Source organism: Stegodyphus dumicola, chromosome 2 (genome assembly GCF_044657685.1).
Source record: "Stegodyphus dumicola isolate Sdum_Otavi_A_Nest chromosome 2, ASM4465768v1".
Classification (NCBI taxonomy): Eukaryota; Metazoa; Arthropoda; class Arachnida; order Araneae; family Eresidae; genus Stegodyphus; species Stegodyphus dumicola.
Genome location: NC_140769.1, coordinates 19,651,553 through 19,676,684, shown reverse-complemented (window position 1 = coordinate 19,676,684; position 25,132 = coordinate 19,651,553). Strand labels below are relative to the sequence as shown.

At 35.1% G+C, this 25,132-nt stretch overlaps 1 protein-coding gene across 1 annotated transcript in view; it reads left to right on the top strand.

Annotated features, from left to right (window-relative positions):
- Positions 1-1,078: 1,078 nt before the first annotated feature.
- The window catches only part of LOC118199836 (uncharacterized), a 39,608-nt gene continuing 15,554 nt past the window's right edge, over positions 1,079-25,132 (top strand). Inside the window, exons 1-2 of the mRNA XM_035371695.2 lie at positions 1,079-1,393; positions 18,570-18,745. Of these exons, the coding sequence (XP_035227586.1) occupies positions 1,267-1,393; positions 18,570-18,745 (303 nt within the window). The 5' untranslated portion in view covers positions 1,079-1,266. The remainder of the gene's footprint in view (positions 1,394-18,569; positions 18,746-25,132) is intronic.

Here is a 25,132-nt window from a genome sequence, read left to right as displayed (position 1 = left end):
AAAACTCCATTTTTCTTAAAAGCCTCCCAGCTCAAACAAATGGAGGAACATGACAGACTACAGTAAATTACGCACAAGATAAATACACAAATGCAATTAAATTTTAACACACATTTATTAAATTCTTGAATATATTATATTATTAAATAATGGATAACTGATCAGTAATCCTACCACATATTTTACTATGAAAAGTAACACATAATGTCACACGCAATTACAGCTTACAAAAATTAATATACCTTAAGATGAAAAATAACACATATCTCATTCCAAAATTAACATACTATTTTTGACACTCAATAGCTCACTAATTAAGCTGGTAAAACAAATCTTTAAACCTTCATTTACAGATTTAAAATTAATTGGTCATTATTCAAAATATTCTAATCATTTAGTAGTTTACATATATAAAATAAATAATTTTCGTTTAAGTAATTTGAAATGATAGAGAGGTAGACAAATTTAAAAATCACTCACAGATTTTCCGGAATATATAATCTTGGGGGGAAGTGTCCAATTTTTCTCACGGAGGAAGTCTATTTCCTTGAGCCAACACCTTGATCACAGTTAAAAAACTAACACTCGCGCATTGAAGTACATTCTGCACAAGAATATCTGGAAACAGGGTGAAGTTCTTTTTATAAAACTAACCGCTAGATCAGGGAAAAGTTCGTTCTTCAGGATCATATTTCTGTGTGGATCGTCTAGGCGTCAGGAACCACATGAGCCGGATAGTAATAACTACACATCGTTCCGGAACTTTTAAGTGCCAGGTATATTCACTTCGGGAATGCTAAATTTTCGGGTGTAGAAGATATTAACCTGAGATTTGGGTAAAGAGAGAAAATCTGGGCTAAATTTTCTTGGTAGATTTTCCTCTATACATCTCGCACTAAAGTAGTAATCAGCTCACAGTAAAAATGCTCCTTGCAGCTCGCACAAAACTTTTAAACATATCTCAGAAAAAATGCATCTTCTAGAGCAAAGAGAAACGCAGCCCAAACCCTCTTGCGAAGATGGAGTACGTGCAAGCAATCTCGGCGCATGTCAGCAGCCGTGTTGGTTGGCAGTTTTGTGCTGTGATGAAAAGACTTTATTATTCTGTGCATATTGGTTCTGTGTTATTGAAAGTGCTTTTTTATAATTTGTTTTGTGCTCCGGTTTTGAAAAATGTGCCTTTTGTATCAAGATAATGATTATTTTTGAAGAAATGAATAATTGAGAATTTCATCGACCCGGAACGCCCCATTTGCATGCACGGCAATGGCTGCTACGGAGGATGACGTGTTTTACGATGTTCTTGAAAAACACTGTAAAATTATTGAATCAGCACTTCAATCTAAATGCAATATGAATCAACAGGTTCGCGAGGAGGCCAGGCAGGCTTTGGGTGAGTTGAAATTTTCTATTTATAAGAATTTTGAACGTATCAAAGCTGTTAAATTTATGGATGCATGTAAGGAAAGTTTGAAAGACGCCTTTTCAAGACCTAGTTATGCTAGTGTGGTGGCGCCATCTGATGTTACAAGGATTAATGAAAAATTCTTGATTTCTTCGGATTGTTGTTTAATTGTAGACTCTGAAAACTGCTCTTCTGACGATGTTAAGAAAGTTATTAAACTAAAAATTAATCCATTAGAAGCTAAGTTAGGTGTATATACTTTGAAAAATATTGGAAAAGATAAAGTCTTGGTTAAGTGTTTGACAGAAAATGATCGGAATAGACTTCAAGCCGAGATTAATGAAAAGTCTCCGGAATTAAACACGTCCTTGCCAAAAAAGAGGAATCCTGTTTTACTTGTAAAAAATGTGCCAAATGAAATACCTAATGAAGATCTTCTGAAAGTGATTTTTGAACAAAATCCCGAAGATGTTGAATCTGATGAAAACAGAAGTATATGTAGTTGAACTGCGGTGCTTAACCACCAGGGTGCCTGGGCGCCATAGCCCTACCCCTCATCGAATAACATGATAAAAGTTTCGAATTATGAGAAATATAACTGAATGTGCTAAATAATTAAATGAGCAAGAGTTTAAATTCATAATTGCTAATAGTTAAATACAATTTTTTTTCCTTAAGTACCTAATTACTAATCCATACATAATTAACTATTTTTTAACAACTATTTCACAGAAGAATACATGTACACACAAGAGAAACAAAATACGAAGTGCGACGCCTTAGTGCCACTAGTAAAAACAAAAAGCAATCAGGAGGAAAAAAGAACAATATACAATAAAGAATCTGAGCAACAATTTGCATAACACATATACAAAATTACACATTAACATTTAGGATCGCCCTTGGGCGTTTCAAGAAATTGGGGTCCCTAGTATCATAACAATAGTTAACAACCACAGGATTGTCCAGAAGTTCCTGTTTATCATAAAATGCCCTAGATAGGCGGCAATAAAAATCACAAAGATCCTCTATTCTTAACTCTTTACGAATTTGGCTATTCCGAATGTACCAGGGGGCATTACATATCATACGCAATACCCCGTTTTGGGCAGCTTGTAACTGCCTTCTCAAACTTTTGCACGAGTATGCCCAGACGGGGCATGCATAACTAAGAATTGGACGCAACATGGTTTTGTAAATGAGCAACTTATTATCAATAGATAGAACACTGTTTCGAGCAATTAAGGGGAAGAGTGAAGCTTTACTAGCTCGAAACTTCCTGAGAATATGTGTAACGTGTGGGTTCCATGTAAGAGATTTACTGAGGATCACCCCAAGATAAGGGACCTGCTTGACCCAGGGAATGTCCACACCATACATTTGCAGGTGAGTCGGGAAATTCTTCTTAGTAGTAAACAGTATGGCATGTGTCTTGTCGACATTCACTTTGACTTTCCATTTGGTCAGCCAAGTCTCTAGCGAATGGATGTGGTGTTGTAGCTGTTGTATTGCTGAGCTAACAAATGCACTTTGAGTTAGGATCGCTGTGTCGTCTGCATACATGGCTAGTGTTGTGTTGTGTGTAGTGGGGATGTCGTTCACGTAAATATTGAATAGGGTAGGGCCCAGAAGGGATCCCTGTGGAACACCAGCCCGTATAGGCCGGTTTGTGGATAATGAACCAGAAACATGAACGACAAAGTGTCTACCGGTTAGGTAGGATTTAATTATGTTTGTGATGTAGCCTGGGAGTCCCAGGTTGTGTAATTTGTATATGAGGGCATCCAGCCATACTCTATCGAAGGCTTTGGCGACATCTAAGAAAAGTCCACCAGTGACACGATGTTGTTGCATCCCACTGCTTATTAATTCAACAACTCTGTAGAGTTGATGCGTTGTCGAGTGCTTACGCCTGAACCCAAACTGATAGGGTATGAGGATCTTCTGCTCATCCAGGAAGATGTTTAGTCTATGTAGAATAACTGCTTCCAAGATTTTGCTAATTGAGCTTAGCAAACTGATTGGTCGGTAACTCTCAGGAGCAGTCGCAGGCTTGTTGGCCTTTAGCAGAGGGACAATCTTGGCAGTTTTCTAACAAGTTGGGAAGTACTGCCATCGTAGTATGATATTCACTAACTTGGTGAAGTAGAGTATTATCTTGACAGGGAAGTGCTTGATCATCTCATTTGTGACCCCGTCTACTCCAGGGCTCTTCCTTTTCGCAATTCGCATGATATAGAGACAGACCTCCGATGGCATGGCTGATATAATGTTGTCTGTGCATGGCTGTGTGGTAAAATTGGAGTGGAAGTCAGCAATAAGCTGTTCAGTGTCTGAGTCTGAAATGTTGTTAATGCAGAACTGAGATTCCAGATGCTGAGCTAAAAGTTCTGCTTTCTCAGTTCCTGTGTAATGGATCCGTTGAGGGCCGTGAAGGGGCGGAATGGCGTTATAGCATTTTTTGTACCTCTTCACTGCTTTCCATAAGGAGTTATCCTCTGCAGAAAGAGATCTGAGGTAGTTAGTCCAGCGATCTTGTGAGAGTTTATTTGTAAGAAACTTGACTGCTTCGCACAGGCGATTGAAGTTCCTTTTATCATCACGGTGTCTGGTACGTTGATACGCTCGTCTTGCAGCATTTCTCTCTTTAATCAATAATCTGAGCTCTTGAGGCTTGTGTTTCATACCAGGTTTAACTTCAACTTGTGCTTTCGCATAAGCATTTTCTATATTTTCAGTGAGATCCTTGACCAAACTATCAATGTCACTCCCCTAGTGTATCGTGGGTAAAGTGTACTGGGTGTTGGAGAGGGCTTTGGCAAAGACCTGCCAGTCTGTACGAAAGGCCCTGGTGTCTGATGTAGTATATCTGCTGAGGTCCAGAATAATCCTAACAGGATTGTGATCACTTGTGATTTTGATTTTCCGCAACAGGAAAAAATCAATAATTGCGGTGGACCCAGCAGCATACCGTGTTGGGGTACTTGGAACTGCCAATTTAAACCGTGCCGACGCGGCCAAGGAATAAATTAGTCTGCCTGTTGCATTAGAAGTGTAGCAGTTCCATGCGCGGTGTCTTGCGTTCAAGTCTCCACCAATAATAACATGTGTACCAAGTGTGAGTAGAATTTCAAGGTCTGCCTGAACGACAGCCACAGGTCTCATGGGAGGAATGTAGGTGGAGACAAAAGTGTATAGAGTGTTAGTGTCTGTTGTGATGCAGATAGCTGTGGCCTCTACGGCTGAGAGCTGTGGAATGTTCACGTGATAATGGGGAATGCAGCGTTTGACAAGAAATGCAGTGCCACCTCCACGTGGGCGAGGAGCGGTAGTACTTCTGTGCGACTTGTAGGTATAGTAATTTGCCACACACAATGGTATTTTAGGGTCAAGCTTGTGTTCTTGTAGGAAAAATAAGTCGGGACTGTGCTCACTTGCAAAATCCCGCAATTCATTAATCTTACGGAACAAACCATTTGCGTTCCAAGTAATAATACTTAAGTACCTATTGTTTACACTATACATAATTATTCAACATTGGAAAAAACACTGTCAAAAACATTAAATAATATAAACAACTTATCGATTGAATGCTCCGCAGCCCGCAATTCAGGCATCGCTGCCGAGATTTTTTGAAAAACATTCATAACTGTGTTGCCTTTAAAAACATCACACACCTCTTTGATTATTTTGAGAAAGTCCATAAACATACCCGAACCAACTGTAGCACTAGCAGCACCACCACTGCTGACAGTCTGTTTACGCATATCAACATTAAAATTATTAACAGTATTTACAGATCTTTGAACGTCACCCTTGGCTACACTAGCATAACTGCGCCCGGAGGCAACAGCAGAATAACTCAAATTTGCATTAGAAGTACTAGGCATTTTAACACCATTATTTACATTTTCTGAGTTTGCACTCTTATTCACAGTTTTATTTCCGACTACACGTCGGGGGAATTTCGGACATCCGCGATAATTGGCGGTGTGTCCTTCTTGCAGGCAATTACAACAAATAGGAGAGTCTAATTTTTTAACATTACATTTATCAGTACGATGTGCACCCGCACATTTCACACATCTTGGTTGTAGTTTGCAATTTTCACTACTGTGGTGGAAGTGTTGGCAGTTGTGACACTGCACAACATTTCCACGCACTTTATAAGGATGTATTTCAACAAAGAAACATAGTAGTTTTTTAACATCATAAATAGATTGCACCCCTGGTACATTCTCTAAATGAACCTGAAACAAAGGCATAGGAGCCAGAAGTATATGTAGAGTTCGTTTTACTTTAAAAACCTTCCAGTTCACGAGGCACGTTGTGATTGAAACGCACCCCATGGTTCGTAAACGTATTCTGAATCAAGCCAGGTTGAAAATTAATTGGAGTATATGTGAAACTGACGATTATATTATCATCAATAGATGTTTTAAGTGTCTTGGGTACAACCATCGTGCTGATGAGTGTCGTGAGCGAACAGCCTGTTTTAACTGTTCTGGAGAACATAAGGCAAGGGATTGTTCGAATAGGAATGCTGTAGCTTCTATAAATTGCATCCGCTTCAATCATAAAACAAATAACAGCTATAAAAAAGTGAATGTTAATCACAAACCTTTTTCAGAATGCTGTCCTAGTCATGAATTTATGAGAAAGAACATTCATCTCGAATTGATTATGGCTAGACGCGTTCTAAAGTGTGTGCAGTTAAATCTTCATAAATCCAAATCTGCGACACAACAGCTAATTTTAAATATGGAAGCCGATGATATTGACTGTGCTTTGGTTCAGGAACCTCATTATTACAAGAATTTTCTTCCAGGATATCCTGGAACTTATAGACTTTATTGTGATCCTAATTCTGATAATGTAAAGGCGGCAATCATTATTCGATCACGTGATCTATCAACATTTCTTGATTATAAAAATACGGATTATAATATGGTTACCTTGGATATTACTGTTGGCTCAACTGTGCTCACTCTTTTTTCATACTATTTTGAACCCTCAAGAAACATTGACTTAGATCTTCATAAAATTAGTCAAGTCTTTATGTCCAAAAATCTTAATCGACTGGTTTGGTGTATGGACTCTAATGGCAAATCTGAATTATGGTTTAGTCCCTATTCTGACTCTCGTGGAGATAAACTGAGTGAATTTATTTCTGCCAACAACCTATTTGTTATTAATGAAGATTATGGACCTACGTTTCAGGCAACTCAGAGTTCTAGTTATATTGATGTTACTGTTATTGGTTCAGATCTTCTCCAGGATATTTCGAGTTGGCGACTGGCTGAAAAATAATCCCTTTCTGATCATATGATGATTGAATTTGAATTTTGTCTTTCTACGTTCTTACGAGACACCTCAAATGTTCCTTTTAAAATCTTCAATACAGGGAAAGCAAATTGGGATCATTTTCGAAAATTTTGTTCTTCTCGCATCACCCGTTTCATTGATATTCTTAACGACTGTACTGACGGTTCTCGACTAAATACTCTTGTTGAGAATTTTAGTTCTGTTCTTCTCCAGGCATCTCAAATTTCCATACCTGTTAGGAATCATGGTAAGCACAATGTTCCTTGGTGGTCTGCCGAAATTTTTTGTATGAGAAAAAGGCTTAATGCCTCTAGGCGTAGATTTCAGCGTTGTAAAAATCCGCCTCTTAGAGAACTTTATAAAAGTAAATATCTTGAATATAGAAAAGTTTACAATCTAAAGCTTGCCGATGCTAAATCTCAGTCTTGGAAAATATTTCTTTCAACCATTGATGTTCACAATGTATGGAAAAAGATTTACACGTATGGAGTTAAAAGAGATTTCATGAAAAAAATTGAAATAACTGGTATTTGTCTTTCCACTGGAGAGACAACCAACTCTTTAGAAGAGACAATTACTGCTGTGCTTCAGAAATCTTTCCCCTCGGATCTAGAGGAAAATGATGATGATTTGCATAAGGAATAGCGTCAAGCTGCGCGTACTGCTTATTCTTCTTTTGTAGATCCTATGTTTTCTTGTGATGAAGTTAATACAGTTATTTCTATGCTGGAACCAAATAAATCACCTGGTCCTGACTCTATTTCGAATGAGATTATTAAACAGTTTCATTTAATGTTTCCTCAATTTCTCCATAAACTTTTTAACGTTTGCCTAAATGTTGGCATTTTCCCACGTGTTTGGAAACATACTCAAGTAATTCTTATTCCTAAAAGAAATGAGTCTAGGATTCCTCGCCTAGATAACCTTAGGTGTATAAGCTTACTTCCTGTTTTGGGTAAGTGCTTGGAAAAACTTTTTATTAACAGAATTTGCTGGTATCTCCGCCATAGAGACCTTCTTTCTGGTAATCAGTATGGTTTTACACCTCAAAAAAGTTCTGAAGACGCTCTTTTACGCTTGAATGAAATTGTTCAGAGAGGAAAAAAGAAAAACTTGCACACTATTTTGGTCTTTTTGGATATTAAGGGCGCCTTCGACTATGCGTGGTGGCCTTGTATTCTCAATCTTCTCAAAAACGTGGAACTTCCAATGAATATTTTTTCACTTGCTGCTGATTTTTTAAATGATCGGGCAGCCAAATTGCAATTGGACTCGGCTTCTGCAATTCGTCACCTTGAAAGGGGTTGCCCTCAAGGTTCTGTTTCAGGACCTACGTTTTGGAATATTATTATTAATGATCTCCTATTAAAACTGGAAAATCTTGCTTGTTGTGATACTATAGCCTTTGCGGATGATGTTTTGTTTTGCTTCCAGAGTAGGGACCTTTCTGCTACTTTTTTACAGGCACAAGAGACTTTAAATTTCGCCTCCAACTGGTCAAAAGGTTTTAAATTAGATTTTAATCCTGATATACCAGGGTTATGATTATTGAAAAGCGAAACATCTGTTATGATGCATTTCAGTTATCTCTCGATGGCACCCCTTTGACTGTGGTAAAGCAAATGAAATATCTTGGGGTTTTTCTTGACTGTAAATTTTCTTGGAAACAACACTTAACTTATGTATCAGAGAAATGTGATAAATTACAGCGTGGATTAAGTCGTATTGCACGCAACGCATACGGTATTAATTACAACGTTCATTCGCTCATCTATAAACAAGGAATTGCCCCCTTCATTATGTATGGCTCTAGAGTCTGGGGTATATCGCTCAAGAAGAAGATAAATTATTGATATTTACGACGTGTTCAAAGGCGGATACTTCTGCGGGTCATATGTGGATATCGTACCGTAAGCTATGAGTCTGTTTATGCAATTTCTGGCTTTCCTCCAATTGACATTGCCATTCTTCATTCTATTGCTTATAAGGAAAATATTTCTGCTTCTACTGTCTCTCAGTATGATTGTATATTACCTCTATCTGATCTCCCTCATCCTTCAGAAAGAAATGCTGTTAATTTTATTCAGTTTAGCAATAAAATCGTAGATGATTCGCCTGTAACTTGCTATACTGATGGCAGCAAAATTGATGGCAAGGTTGGTCTCGCATTTGTTGTCTTCAAAAATGGTCTTGAATTTGAGCACTTTCAATTTAGAATCAGAGATGAATGTACCGTTTTCATAGCTGAACTTTTGTGCTTAAACTTCGCCGTCAAATGGGTCTCTAAACAAAACAGTGCTGTTTCAGACTATCTCATTTGTACTGATTCCCTTTCATCCTTGAAGATCTTAAAATGTATTTCTTCTTCTAATAATATCATTATCGAGATTCAAAAAGAACTGAAAAATCTAAAGGATAAAAATATTTCGGTTTCATTTTCATTTGTTCGTGGTCATACAGGTGTTGTTGGGAACGAACGAGCCGATTTCCTTGCTAAGACTGCGACTAAGCGGGACTAAGCGGGAAATTGACACTTTTGTCAATATCCTTAATTCCTTCTATAAGAAGGTCATGTATGAAAGCATTGTGGAGTCGTAGAATCACGAATTCATTAATTCAAATAAAGGGAGTTTAACTAGAAGATTTTTCCCTTCTATTAAAATGAGATTGTCGTGTCATCATTTCTTCACAAATTATAAATTAATCCAGTTTCTTACTGGACATGGGAATTTTAAAAGTTATTTGAACAGATTTAAGTTGAAACCTGAGTCTGTCTGTGACTGTGTCCTCGGCGGCGAGGAGAATGTAGAACATGTGCTTCTTCTATGTCCTAAATATGAGAGCGAAAGAAAAGTCTTGAAACTGGGACTGAAAAATTTTAATATTAACTGGCCTCCAGAGTTTTACCAATTTATTTCCGAGAGTAGTGCTTTTAACACTTTTTGTCAATTCATTGTAAAACTGTGTAATCATCCTTAATTTTATTTCAATTTTCTCTTCTGTTTAGTTTGTATTGTGTTTCTTACTTACTTCTGTAAGCCCCATGTGATACTATGTGGTACACGGGGAACTTGTTGTGTTTCTTTTAATAATAAAAAAAAACCCTCTTGCTCAGGAAGCCCGCAGCACGGCAAATCGGTCACATGGCAAACGCCGCTCGAACTTCACATCGCGGCTGCTCGAAATCATTCTATATCAGACTCCAAGGAAAAAAACCACAACCGGAGCCCGCTGGAGCAAGACTCGCAAGGGGTCAAGCCCCCACTCTTTCTCTTAGCTTGAAAATCAGAATCAGAATGAATTCTAGCCTGGTGCAAGCACCTAGGAAATTTCGGTTTCTCCGCCTCTGTAAGTTCATAGGCCTACAAAAATATCATCAAATTAAATCTTACCAATCCCTGAATTTTACTTTATCTAGACTGAGAAAATGACACACCCATGACGAACCAAACACCACATATCTGGCAATGTAGTCCCAAAACATCTGTACACACAACGTGAGGAAAAAAATGGACCCCCCAACTAACAAGCGGAACTAAGCTTTATGAGAATCCAATTACCTAAACTTTGTACAACCCCTTGTCTTGAAGTAAGAAAACTTGCAACTATAACAAAGCGAAAGGAAGACGATTTTCGTTTCAAACGCCATTAGTAAAAGGCGACAATACAACACCCTACTGCCTCCATTGTTAGTAAAAAGGCCATAAACCAATAAAACAGATGGCTCTTGCAACCGTTTCCTGTCGTTGTTACACTACACTTTCAAGAACTACCAGTTAAAAAAGGCTTTAACAATTTAAGAACTTTAACAAAAAGCTTTAACAATTAAGAATACTTTTTCCAGATTAAAATATACATGAATACAAATAAAAATATTAAAATAATAATATCTTAAAAAACATATCAATAATTAAAATTCGCGACATAACAATTTCTTTCCATATTTCGATTCTACGACTTAAATTATGCCACAATGCCAAGTTTTGCAAAAATCGCAAGAGTTGTTTTTTAAAAAATTACCTCTCAAAATTTTAGCTCCTCAGTGTTAAATTTTATTTGATATATATTTATTAATATCTCTTTTTTTATTAAACTTAGCCCGTTTCCATCTCTTCTTTAAGGATTCTTGTCCTGATGGCATGTCTTCTTTGAATGCAACAAAGGCTGCAGGCAGCTGTCTTAATTACTCATCTAGCCTTCTTGTCCCTGGCATTCAACCCCATTCCTGACACCAAAATTGTTGCATGCGTGCCAGTTCGTAAATAGATCGAATGCACATAGAAGAGATGATAGTTTGATAAAATATATTTTCCAAAATAAACATTTCACAGTTGCAATACCCATTACAGTTATACAGGACATGACCAAAATGTCGCCAAGTTCTCGAACTTCAAACAAAAATATTCGTACAGCTCTTCACAGCATCACAGAGTACAATCAGTAGTTAGACTCCAGACTACTCAGAACATTAAACGCGACGTACAAAGCCCATCTAAATCAGGAAGCTCACACGGAGATATCTCAATACCCTGAACTCACGGTGAACTAAACAAGTGCTGAAAAACTGATATTCTTCTCGGTCTTATATAGTTTTCCCCCGGCCGCCGAGAAATCGCTAGTATCTTTCAATTTTCGAAATTAACGGAAGGCATAATAGAGACGGGTACGGTTACAGTTACTTACAGGATCAATTATAGTTACTTAATTTCAATACCCATTACAGTTATACAGGATCGGACCAAATTGTCGCCAAGGTTGGCAACTTTTGGCGATTTCTTGACAAACCGGTGACAAAAAATAATCGCAAAACCATCTCCAGCTCTGCAATATTTCGCCACTTTAGTGAGATAGCCATTTACTCAATGTTAAACAAACTTGCTCCTGTATTCTTATTTTTCTGGCAAAGCTTCGCTTCTTTAGTTTACATGTTACCTTATACAAAAAACACTAGAATCTCACATATAATTTTACTAAAATTATTTATACACGTACAAAATTCGCAGCAATACTGTTAATGTCTGCTAAAAAATAAAGTAAACTGAGTTATTCGCAGCATCACTGCTTAAATTTTTAGAGCTCAGTAGCATCGGGCTGCAAATAACTATATTAAGAATTTAGATAAATTAATCGATCACACTCATGTGACTTCACTACCCTTCATTTAATGCTTCTGAAAGGAGAGGTTAAAAGTTGTACAAACGTTGACAGACAAACAAAGCAAAAAAATTAATGATTCGCGAAAATACGTATGAAAATTATTTGTATTACAGATACCTTTTATTAAGGCGATATGGCCGTATCAGCCGCCATCATTAAAAGTTATTAATTTTTGATTATAATACATAGATTAATTTACAGATGTATCAGGAGTTCAGGTTACGCATCAACTCCAATCGAACGGATTTAGATAAATTCATCGAACTGATAGTGATAGAGCCCCACGCTCGCAGTGCAACACCTCCGATGCCTACTAATTCCTTGACCATCCACACGAATTTACTGCCAGGTAAGTTACGAAATAAGCTACACAAAATTTGCTTCAATATAAAAACAGCTAAAATGATTCATGGAAGACAATTCGGGATGCCTTCATAGGGGTAGCTAGTCATGAAGTTGACTGTACGTTTATGCAAGGCGACCGTTGTTCGAAAAGACTAAATTTTTCATAAAGGTGCCGCGGAATAAACAGTACGCATCCTTTTCTGAGATCAGTTTCTAACTTGTGAAAAGCAGCTTTCATAAAGATGCGGACATCTGTATGGGGTCACAGCAATACATGCTGGATTTAGTCTGTTATTCAAATAGCAAAAGTAAATAAAAATTCTACTTGCATAACGGTATCCCGACATAAAGGAGCAAGTGCCTTAACGAAGTTTGCTTATTTGAAGCTAAAAACTTATCTGCATAAAAGTGGGGACACACCGGAGAATCCTTATGAAACTATATCAAAAGTGGTCTACTTGCATAAAAGTGTTACATGTTACCTTATAGGTCACTTTATGAAGGCATCTTAACAATTTTTTGTAGTTTGGTCAGTCGCACAGATTCCATCAAAAATGTTTTTCTAAAATATTATATGCTGTGAATGTTCCACACGATTCAAGACAATTAACACAGTTTGGAGGTAATTCAGTGGAGTTCAGTTAAGTGACATAATTATTAAAGTATAAGCATAGAGTTACAAACCCAAGGCTTCTTCCTTTTAGCCTGTATTGATCCTGAATTGTATTGTATCGAGAACTGTCTTGAACTGCATTGATTAAAAAAATTGCCTTCACGATTTTAATGAAATTCATTATGAACATTATAAACAAATGCACACTGCGCAAAAAAAGGGGGGGACAGTTCTATATCTCTCGTTCTATTGGGCCGATTGACGGAATTCAAATTGCGTCCTTCATGTCTCGAAAGCGCGACTTAGGATATATTATATTTATATATAGCATTGCTCTAATATAGGTATTGTGACACAAAATGGGATTTTTTTCTAAAATGACGCCAATGTTTTTCCATATTTCGATTCTATGGCCCAAATTATGCCTAAATATTAAATTTTGTAAAATTTCGTGCGAAATTTACAGAGAAATTCAAAAGTTTATCTTTGGTCATTTTTTTTCAGCTTGCACTAAGAATAATTCACTTGGCGAACTTCTTAATAAATGGCAACCTATTTTCTTTTCCTTTCCATTTTCCAGAAGCGGGGAAAAAGTTACGTCGTTTCTGCCTCTTACATTGTGGATGATTGGAAAAAAGTCACATCGTTCCTACTTTCAAATAATTTGAACAAAGTGCTGAAACCACATTTGATGTTACTATCGCTTTCAACAAATGTGCCAAATTCCAAAACGTGCCAATATATAAATTCACGTATATCTTTGGAAATTTTGAATAAAAATTCTAATTTTTTTGCAGGTATGCTTAAAAATACATCTACTTGATGTATTTTTAAGCATGATCAGATGATGGTAAAAATGTATGATCAGATGATGGTAAAAATTTTATAGGTTATAATTCAAAATTTGTTTGAAAAACATAAGAATTATTTCAAAATACAAATTTTAAAAATAAATCATAAGAAATGGGCGAATATTATTTGGAATGAACCTAAATTTCGAAATGTGACCGGAAGAATCAAATAAATTTAATAAAAAAGATATATTTATAAATATAAAAAAAAAAGATATTTATAAAATATGCCAAACTCAATTAACATCAAGGAGCTAAAATTTTGAGCGTTAATGTTTTAAAAACCGCTCGTGAGATTTTTACAAAACTTGGCAGATTGGCGTAATTTGAGTCGTAGAATTGAAATATGGAAAAAAAATTGGCAGGTCATTTCAGAAAAGACCGATTTTGTGTCAAAATAGGCTAATTTTCCATAAGCAGGGTAAGTTGACGCCAAACTATTTTGGCCTTCAAAATTTGGCAAATTTTTTGGCGGCAATGAGAGCACTAAGATGTGATTTCTAAACGTAAACAGAATAGTAACTTTTAAGTTTTGCAGTAGTGAAACGCCATTATTTTATGTAAACAGGATACTAAAATGAGATAAAATACTAGATGAATAAAACAAAGTCTATCTACTTTGCAAGTAAAAACATAGTCCTATCAAAATAAATAATATAAATAAATAAAATAAATAAAATAGTATAATAAATAATAAAATAGTAAAATAATAAATTGTATAACACTTTCCTCGGACTCCAAAATTGTCAACCAAGTAAAGTTATTCAAAGTCTTTAACAACGGATGCATCATAAACTTCCTAAAATATACAAGTTACGGTGCTACTTTGGTAGACGGTTGCACGGATTTTGGAGATTTTTTTTGGCGAGCGATACGGTTTATGGTAACCCAATTGCTGGACAAGTCATGTATGGTAACCGATGCTTTGTTGTCATTTTATTTAAAAATAATGCGTTTTATTATGCATAAATTCCGTGTTTTAAATAATACTTATGGCTTCTAAATATTAACAATGAATTTAATTTTGAATTTTTTTTGAAATAAAAATTTTATTGTTTATGATATTTTATATAATTTTATGTTGTGGATGATGTAATCAATAACGTCACCTTACTTTAAAAGTAATTGGTTTTAATATCTGTAAATTTAAGCTAATGTTTTAAACATTATTTATGGCTGTTAAATATTAAAATACAATTTAATTTTGCATTTTTTTAAATGATTTTATTATGTATGATAATTTAAATAATTTTAATTCTATGCTTGATATAATCATCTTCCTGATTGGTTACAGAATATTTGTGCATTAACGAGCTGTAATCAGCTTTCTGATTGGTTATTGAATATTTTTGCATAACCGCGCCATTTTAAAATTTTATTATTCATCTCTTTGAATTCCTTCGATTTCATAACGAACGGATATACGATAATAATACTAATAATGTCCCTTTCAAAGATCAATGTTGTTATTGGTTAGTACCAAGAATTATTGGAATCGGAATCAAAAAATTGCCCTGCCCTTTGAAACCTTATTTTAGCCAACCTGTCTTTTCTAATCAAAGATTTATTTATAAATTGTTACAAGAGTCAGAGGATATTTATTTTAAATTTTTGGAGGAAACCTGGCTAATTGGTCCTTCAATGAAGTGCGAGAAATGCGGATCACAGATGAAGATCGTTAAAAGAGCCGATTCTGAAGACACTTTTAACAATCTTTATATGGTACTGTGGTTACGGTGGAAGAAATAACCGCTGTAACGGCAAAAAAAGTATTCGACATTCCTCCTTTTTTACCAGCAGTCAACTTCTAATTACTGTCATTTTAACTCTAGTGTACGAAGCGTTCTTATTTACTTATTTTAATGTATTTGAATTTAAGCAATATTTTAATTTTTTTAAACGTTGGTATGATGGTTTTTAATTCGATATTCAGTTTAAGTAATATTTTAATCCAATTAAATGTTGGTGCAACGTTTTTATAGCGGTGTTTTTATTCTTTGCTTTGCTATATGAAAATAATAATTTAACCTTACTTAAGTATTTTATACTCGTAGTAAATCTATTTATTTACATTTGCCTGCCATCTTAAAAAACAACGTTCTCAACAAAAAAATTAATCTTTTATTTTTAACCATATTTATTTTTTTAAAGTTTCGAATACTTTACTGTGCGTAAAATACGTAAAAACAGCGTTTTTCAAGATAGCTGATTGTAAAAGCCACGCCAACAATTGCGCCAAAGTAAATCGCCAAAAATCCGTGCAACCGTCTACCAAAGCAGCACCCAAGTTACTATCATCGTGGAATTCAACACACCAAACAACTTTCGTTCAAAACTTTAAACATTCCACATATTTCGATTGCCACATGCAAGAAACAAAACTTATAAAAAATTAACTGACACGGAAAACATGGTACTTATCCGTTTCACCGGATACACATAAAATTGTTAATAAATGTTAGTTCTAAGAATTTTTTATTTTGAAGTCATAAACATTTTAATATAGTTTAAAATTTTGTGAAAAGCGAATAAAAAGACAATAAAAATGTGTAAAAAGACATTAATTTAAGAATTTATTATGGTTCAACAAGCTGATTCGCCGGTTCATATCACGTGATCCCAAGTGATCTCATCTCACGTAAACTACGCTACAAAAATCTAACTTTCTCAGTAATTATCTATGTTAATTTCAAGTTAAATCTTAATTTTGAGTACAAGTTTAAGCTTACTCAGAAATTATTTAAAACCGCAGTGCTTTACTTCGCTAGTTTATTCTCATTAGAATTGATGAATTTAACCCTTGATTTTGCCTTTTATATATTTTCACTTTCAGGTGATCGGTGTGATTGCATTCTAATTGACTTAAATACCGCGAATGGCCTTAGGGCATAAAATTGTATTATCAGGTAAAAATTGTATGCAATTGTATGCCAGTATTGAAAGAACCAATCTATCTGATAAGAAATGGCTGCGACTTGTATTGAAAATGAGGCATAAAAGGTTACCAGCGAAGATATTTCGTTTGCCATCAGTTGTACCATTATTGGCGACTTTATCGACTGCGCCGGCAAAACGGAAAAGTATCGAAAACATTAACTAAATAAAATTAAATGAAAGCATTCATAAATTATAAACCTATTCATCTGAAGTCCGACATTCTCCCACCAACAACAGCTTAACTTGCTGCAAATATTAAACAATGAAACTTTTAAAAACAAACACAGTATTTCAAAATTAATTTAAAAAAAAAAAAAAGAATCTTCTGGCTACACTAAACTCGCACTCATTACAATCACCTAAATAAAGCTCTAAGTTTGTCACAGGAAAACATACAGCTGGAAACCACAACCATATCGAAATTGCACCAAACTAAAAACTCTCGCCAAGTTTCTTGCTCACTCCAATTATGCAGGATTGATCTCAAAATACCTATATACCTATATTAGAACAATATATAAATTTAATACATATCATAAGTCGCTCTTTCGAGACATGAATAACGCAAGTTGAATTTCGTCAATCGGCCCAATAGAACGGGAGGTAAAGAACTGTCTTCTTTTTTTTTTTTTTTTTTTCCACAGTGTACCATACAACGGTCATAGTACATATGTAGAACCGTGCGCAAGGTTCATCGACACAGGAAGGTTTATAACACAGGTTGCAAAATCGAACAAATCACAACGAGATTTCTTACTAGAAATGAAATAGTTTATGAGGCCTTGTGACAGTTGGTACTACTCCTGCAGGTACAAGATTTTCGAGTTCTGAAGGATGTTTCAGATATGTTCAATAAGATTTAAGCCTAGAGATCTGTCTAGCATACCTATCCAATTAATATTCATACTTTTCAGAACATCTTCCAGCAGATTAGCCTATATGGAGGAGCACTGTTGTGCTTAAAAAGTGAAAGAACGGACTACTGCAGCCCTGAAAAGAAAATTAAGGTTTTGAAATCTCGTCTATTTGTAAACATGGCCTGCTGTTTGCGTTCTCCTCTATTCTGCGCCCAAGAAAGCCTGTTTAGCATAATGCAGAGAACATCGATTTTTGACCAAGCTGAGGGACCGTTCTTTAAACATTTTTTAACAGCTCCAATGAATCATGACCTTTTCCCTTACCACTACTCTCGACGTACCTTTACCTGAAAAGAATCAGTTACCCTCTATATTCCAACATCCCAAAATGAGACAAAATTTTTATGCTAGCTGTATAGAGACATTAGGTATTTTTTGGAAGCAGGAGAATTGAAAAATTAGCAACCGCCTTCACCGGGAATCGAACCTCTGGAACACCGGCCCAGCATGCAGAACAACTACACCACGAAGGCACGCTAGGAAAGCGGGAGAAATACCTTATAGCTGGTATATTCTGTTCGTTGTAAAGGCGGACCTCATGATATTTAGGAATAACTCTTAGTGAAGTACCGTTAGGTCACATAATTTATAAAGAAACACAGAGTTAAAAAGTAAAGTTTCTTTTAGACTGTATACAGTTTCAAGTTGTAAACTTACCTTCATAAAGGCGCCGAGATACCTTGGTGAAGATTTTACCTTGGTGAAAACCGGCCAACCTGCATAACAGGGCAGACACGATTAAGACAGGAAAAATAATCTTGAAAAAATAATCGCAGATTAGAAATTAAATATGGTGTATTAAATATAAGGAGCTTCATCATTGCTGCTTCTGATCTATGAACATACATTCCCTTTAATTAAAGACTAATTAAACTCAGCTTATGAAGCATATCATAAAAACAGCAATTGACTGTTTTCATGATGATCACGTGGGTTACAACAACCTGACGAGTAGAGGTATAGCAAAATAAACTGAATCGAGTTTGCATAAGCTAATAACTCTCTTTCTTTAATTTCAGGTCTCTGTGGAGTTAACATATTGTACGTGATCACTGATGTCGTGTTTGCCAGTTACATCAAACTACATGTACAGATAGGGGCCCAGCAAAAAGTTACGATCTACGACAGAGACACTCCGATAGGATTTAAATACCGAAAATATAAACTGCGAAGCGATGGGACGTTTATTGCAGAAGTACACAAATTTCGTTTTTTAAACAGCTCAAAAACTTTTCGAAATGTTTATTATTTTCAGATTGGATAGAATCTTGAGCACTATAAATAAATGCTGTTGCCAATTAATGTTATATAATATATTTTCCTTATCTTCAATACTTTAAAAGTACTTTGCTTGATATAGTTAGTGGTAAGTGAATCATTTAGAAAATAATTTCACTTGGTTACAACAATAATTCACCGAACACTAAGCTATAAAAGTAGCAGGATTTCAATATTTCAATTAGAATATTTTCAGTTATTTTTTCTAGATCGTTTATTCTTTTAATACTTTTGTGTGTGCGCGCGCGTGTTGTTTTGTGTGTACAACTTACCTTAGCAGCCAACCTCAGAATTCAGGTTTCAGTTTCAAAGGGAGAACGCTGCTTTGAATTTTTGTCTTTTAGTGAGTGCATTCAATGAATTTTATCTTAGTTTACTAAGAAATCGCTTTTGCTTATATATTTCACAGATGTTTTCTTTTGATGACTATAAGATCTTAAATTACGTATGATTTATTGGCATATCAAACGCAATATGACTCCGTTATAATTAATATAAAAATTTATTTATTAAGACAAACCTATGGTCAAAATGAATTTTCTTTGTAGATTTCATATTTAGACTGAAATATTTTACAAAGAAAGCTCCTATGGGTACGTAGAACGCAATGACCTTTTACTAACATAGTTAGTTCTGTAAGTAAAACTTGTTATCGAAAAATAAATTTTTGAGGAAAAGTTAAGATCTTTGTTAGTCGAGAGCGCTTCATAAGTGTCTTCCATATTAAAAAGCTTCTGACATTTTTATACAATTTGACTACATTTTGAAAAGAAAGAAACCTTCGTCAACATACCTCCCTTTTATGCAGCTCGACTTATAATTTGAAGAAAAAAAAAAAGCAACCTAATAAAGTTCGGGGACTTCTAAGCCGAGGCATCATGATGCTTATGCATATAGAAATTTCATTTTTCATTTGCAGCGCATCGCGCATTTAAATAAAGCTTTATTTGCATGACGATCAGGGGCGGATTAAAACTTTTAGATGCCCTATATTTTGGTGCTCCCTCATACATTTATGTTTGTTTCCCATTCCCGATTTCGTCTCTTCCCGTCTTGCCTTAATTGCAGTACTTAGTGGCGAAACCGGTAATCGAAATTTTTTGTGGTCCCTTCATTTTCCATGGAGGTAAGAAAGGAAGGAGGGGCCAGGCCGGCACTACGAGTGAAGCACTGCTCCAAGGCTTCGGTCTCCAGATGGGGTGTTTTTTTTTACATTCAGAAGCGCTTCGATAATATTTCGACACACGACAGTTCCATACAAATCGAAAAATTCCCGCATAAAAGAAACAATCGGTATGTGATGGATAATAGCAATTTGTATAGTTTAGTCACATATACGCAAAAGTTACATCTTGATTATTTTTCGATAACTAACGACAGCGATTTTGATTATGCATTTGTTTTATAAAATTCTAAGCTGCTGAACTACAAAAATATAGATTTTAGCAAAAATCTTATGCTTAAAGAATGAAAAATACCTTACGGTACCTTTAATATTGTATACGTCTTTCGATACCCTTGATAGAGTATTCGCTACTTTTATTTTATGTTCCAAATGCCAAAATGTTTTAAATAAAATATTATTTTTTGCCATACACATATTATTGTAACATGCAGTTTTAAAAATTTTTAGAGGACAGACTTTATAGTTGTTCATTTTAAACTCATAATTTTATTTTTATAAACTGAAAAATAATCAATCCGAGTTTACACATTTTACGTATTCGGGTTAATTAAGAAATAAAATTATCACCAAATGCTGCAATCCTTGTCGAAATTAATAAATATACACAGAGATATGCTAATAAGTTAACTTTTCCATGATTTACGACCACACATTTGTGTAAAATCATGTACAATTTTATATAAATGTGTGGAAAAGAAGACGGATACACTTGTGAATTCGGCGGATGTACCATGCAGGAGCGTAGCTAGAGTTTCCAGCGCCCGGGGACAACTGAAGAATTTGCGCACCTATCTGTGTACCAAAAAATGAAAACATTTCATTAAAAAATTTCGTAGCATCAATTTGGCGCCCCTTGGATGCTGCGTCCGGGGACAGATGTCTACCCTAGCTACGCCATTGGTACCATGACAGATGTCCACCCTAGCTACGCCATTGGTACCATGGGCGGTCAAGATGATGTGACCATGTGAACGTGCTACGTCATCAAGGCAGCTCATTAAGAATTTGAAAATAGGGTAATCGACGGAGGTGAAAACATTTGTGCATTCTGCCAAAGGAGGTCCGATCATGAATGATCCTCTTATTGATTCCAGATTTTTAAATGTTTCCCACGTAATTCTGTTTTTCTCGGAAATTCGAGGTTCCTGCTCACAGACAAAGAATGGCTAACTGGAGAATATTACAATACTTATTCTCAGTATCGTAATTACAAAATGGCAAAATTCCCGATTCTCAAATTAACTCTCTCTTGGATTAAAGATTTCTCTGAGAAATTGAGAACCAGTAACAGCAAAAAAATTGAATACTGATACTGAAGGGTATTCAGCATGGAAGCTTGCTGTGCTAAATGACTATGCTTTTAAGGTTTAAATTTGAATTGGGTAGATAATACTAATTCAACAACAAAAATCAGCGTTATATTTTCAAATTTTCACAGGACTTGTTTCGATGGTTTTACTGAACCACCATCGTCAGCTGCAAAAGCGCAAATGAACGAGATAGGATATAATGATCAGATAAGATAGAAAAGCCTGGACAGAAAATAATCTAGTGGCGCCATCTGTTGGTTAAACCAGAACTAAGGCATAATTTCTTTAAAGGCCGAAGACAAAGATGGATTGGAATTAGGATCGTTAACTAGAACAGAAAGATATTTTTGAATGTGAAACGCCTCCAGAAAATCCACTTCTCCAATGGAAGATGTTTTTTGAATAATTTTGGCTGCAGAAAAATTGAAAGTGTGATTTTCCGACCAACAATATTGGGCAACAGAAGACTTTTATGTTTTCTTTTTTCTAACATATGCTTCATGTTCCTTGACGCGAAATTTTAAGGCTCTCCTAGCTTGGCCAATGTAAATTTATCATCACTGGCAAGGAATCCTATAAATACCCCAGGAATTCATATCCGGAATGGGGTCCTTGAGTATGGAACTCGGAATTTTATTGATGGGAGAATAAACGACCCAAAAGTTAAATTTCTGCAAAATATGTGCAACTTTACAGGGAATTGATGGAAAGAAGGGAGTGACAACAGAATTTTTATAATCTCCTAAAACAAGAGTGTGCTTTTTAGTGTGTTGAGATGAGAATTTTTTAACTGCTTGATTAATAATGTTGGGTGAAAAGCCCCTGTCAATAGCTATTGCTTTTAAATAATTTAGATCTTCATCAAGGGATAGTTTGGAAGAGCAAACTTGAAGACCACGGAAAACACATGAAGAAAATTAAGTTAACTTTTGTTTAGTCGGATGACATGATTAAGTGTGGTGGAAGGCAAACCGATGATGGTTTGGGGAACCAGGAATGACAACAGAATTTTTATAATCTTCTAAAACAAGAGTGTGCCTTTCAGTGTGTTGATATGAGAATTTTTTAACTGCTTGATTAATAATGTTGGGTTATCTTATCTGATCATTATATCCTATCTCGTTCATTTGCGCTTTTGCAGCTGACGATGGTGGTTCGGTAAAATAATCATAACTAGTCCTGTGAAAATTTGAAAATATAGCGCTGATTTTTGTTGTTTGACTTTAAAATTAGTACTTGTTCGGCGTTTTATTGTGTCTTAATGGGTAGATAATATTTATTATATTATCAGAGAATTATTAAACTGGGTAAAATCGCTAAAAAGGTATTGAAGGCGCAGCCAGAATATATTTACTAGAAGATTTGAATTTGATAATGAGTGTATCCTAAAACGTGTTTTAAGTCCAAAGTTTGAAACTTGATGGCCAAATACAAATATAAAATTATGTATGTTAAAATATTTCTAATTAGGCACATAGGTCAGGTTAATATTAAACAGAGTAAGGCATGCAAGGGAGAGATGATATCGCGGAGAAATTTCGAAGAAAACTGATCCTTTGAGTGGATATTAAAAATAATGCATGTAGTTTTCATCCAAATTATATTTATACATATTTCTTATGTAAAAATTTCGGGTATATGCTAAATTATTGTAAATTAATTTACTCGAAAAATATAATGAATGCACAGAAATTAAAGATTTGCACGTGCCGAAAATTAAAAATATGTATGGGTATTTATGCATATGCCTTGCAAAAAGCATGTATCTTTAACAAAAAAAAAGTAAATATTTATTAAATTATTTATAAATGTATTTGAAATGAAGGATTTATTCATTCATAAACTCCTGTGCAAGTTACTGTAAAGAAATCTAATTATTAAATGTACCTAAATTTATAATGATTATAAATTTATCTAAAATATAATATCCTGTTGGTTTTTAAGATTGGCATATATATAACAGTCTCAAAAGAATCATCCACTTCTAACAAAAATACATTATGGCAGTATACAAAAAGAAAACTTTTTCAAAGAAAATCAGACATAAGAAATCTTACCACATTACCAAACCATAATAATGAAACTCTCTCTCTTCCAGATACATTTTTAACTCCTTCTTTTTACAATTTAATATCAATGTTGCCAAAATATCAAAACTTAAAATTGTGCTTTATAAATAAATACTACCAATTCCCCCCTTATTTGTATTTAAAGATGTACCATTTAGACTAGAAGAGAAACACGCTAATGTGACAATCAAAATCGTAAAAAACAACCTTATATTTAGCGTAGGTATAATGAAACACTCAATCGATTTCGAGGGCAGCTAAAGGTCCCTCCTCATCAGGAGAAAGAATTACATAGAAAGAAGAAAATAGGAATCACAGAAACACGTGGTGCTTATCAGCACTGCACGTGGTTATAACTAGATTTTTAATCAGAGTTGCACTGGCCGCCTACTTTTACTGAGCCAGGCTGTCTGATCAAGCATAAAGAAATATTAGCGAAGTTAAAATAGGGAGCGAGGGACAAATGCACATTACGCTCAAAATCTGAACTTCAAATAATGGAAAGCAACCACTGAACGGATTTTTATACCCTCTGGTAGTACCAAGTGCGAGGAGGTAACGCCATCTATCGGCAAAAATAATTGAATTAAGATAGTAGAATTTTAAAGGCATTAGGAAGGACTGGATTGGACTTCAAATCATTAACTAAACTTTCTAAATCTTTGTGAATGTGAAAAGCCTCAAGAAAATCCAATTCGCCTATGGAAGAAGCCTTTTGGATGATTTTTGCAGACCCAAAATCAAAATTATGGTTAAAAGTCCAGCTATGATACGCTATTGAAGACTTGTTAATTTCCCCTTTTTTGACATAAGATTCATGTTCCTTGATACGAAACTTCAACGCTCTTTTTGTTTGGCCAATATATCTTAAACCACACTGACATGATATACTATAAATTCCCCAAGAATTCAAGACAGAAACGCAATCTTTTAGAATCGAAGGGTGAATTTTATTAATAGGGGAGAAACCGACTTGAAAATTGAATTTCTGGAGAATCCGTGCAATTTTATAGCTAACAGAAGGATAAAATGGAAGCACGACAAGGTCATTGATATTATTTCTAACAGTGGAATGTCTTCTTTGATGGGAATCTGAAAATTTTTTAACGGCTTTATCAATAATCACGGGAGAAAATCCACGGTCAATCGCAACTGCTCTCAAATAATTAAGTACATTGGTAAGCAAAGATTCAGAGGAACAAACTTTCAGCGCGCGGAAAACATAATAGTAAAAAGAAGCCATTTTTTGCTTAACAGGGTGGCATGACTTGGCATGGGGTGGTAAACAAACTGCAAAGGGTTTACGGTACACAGTGGTGCTAAAATCGGTTTCATTGCGGATTATAAGAATATCGAGGAAGGGGAGGGAATTGTTGGATTCAATTTCAAGAGTGAATTGGATGGCTGGATCAATTGAATTCATAATAGATAGAATCTCCGATAAATCCTCTTTATAACCGTCAAAAAGTGCGAAAGTGTCGTCAACATACCGAATCCAAAGACGAAAAGATAATTTATCAAATAATTTCATCTCAAAATAGTGCATATAAATGTCAGCAAGTACCGGACTGAAAGGATTACCCATAGCCAATCCTTCAACTTGACGAAAATATGCATTTTGGAAAACAAAGTGGGTTTGACTTAGAGAAACTTTAGTAAGCGAAACCAACTCATTAATTTCAGTATGTGTGAAGTGAAATTCCCGAAGCCTAGTTTCAAGACAATTTAGCGCTCCTTCG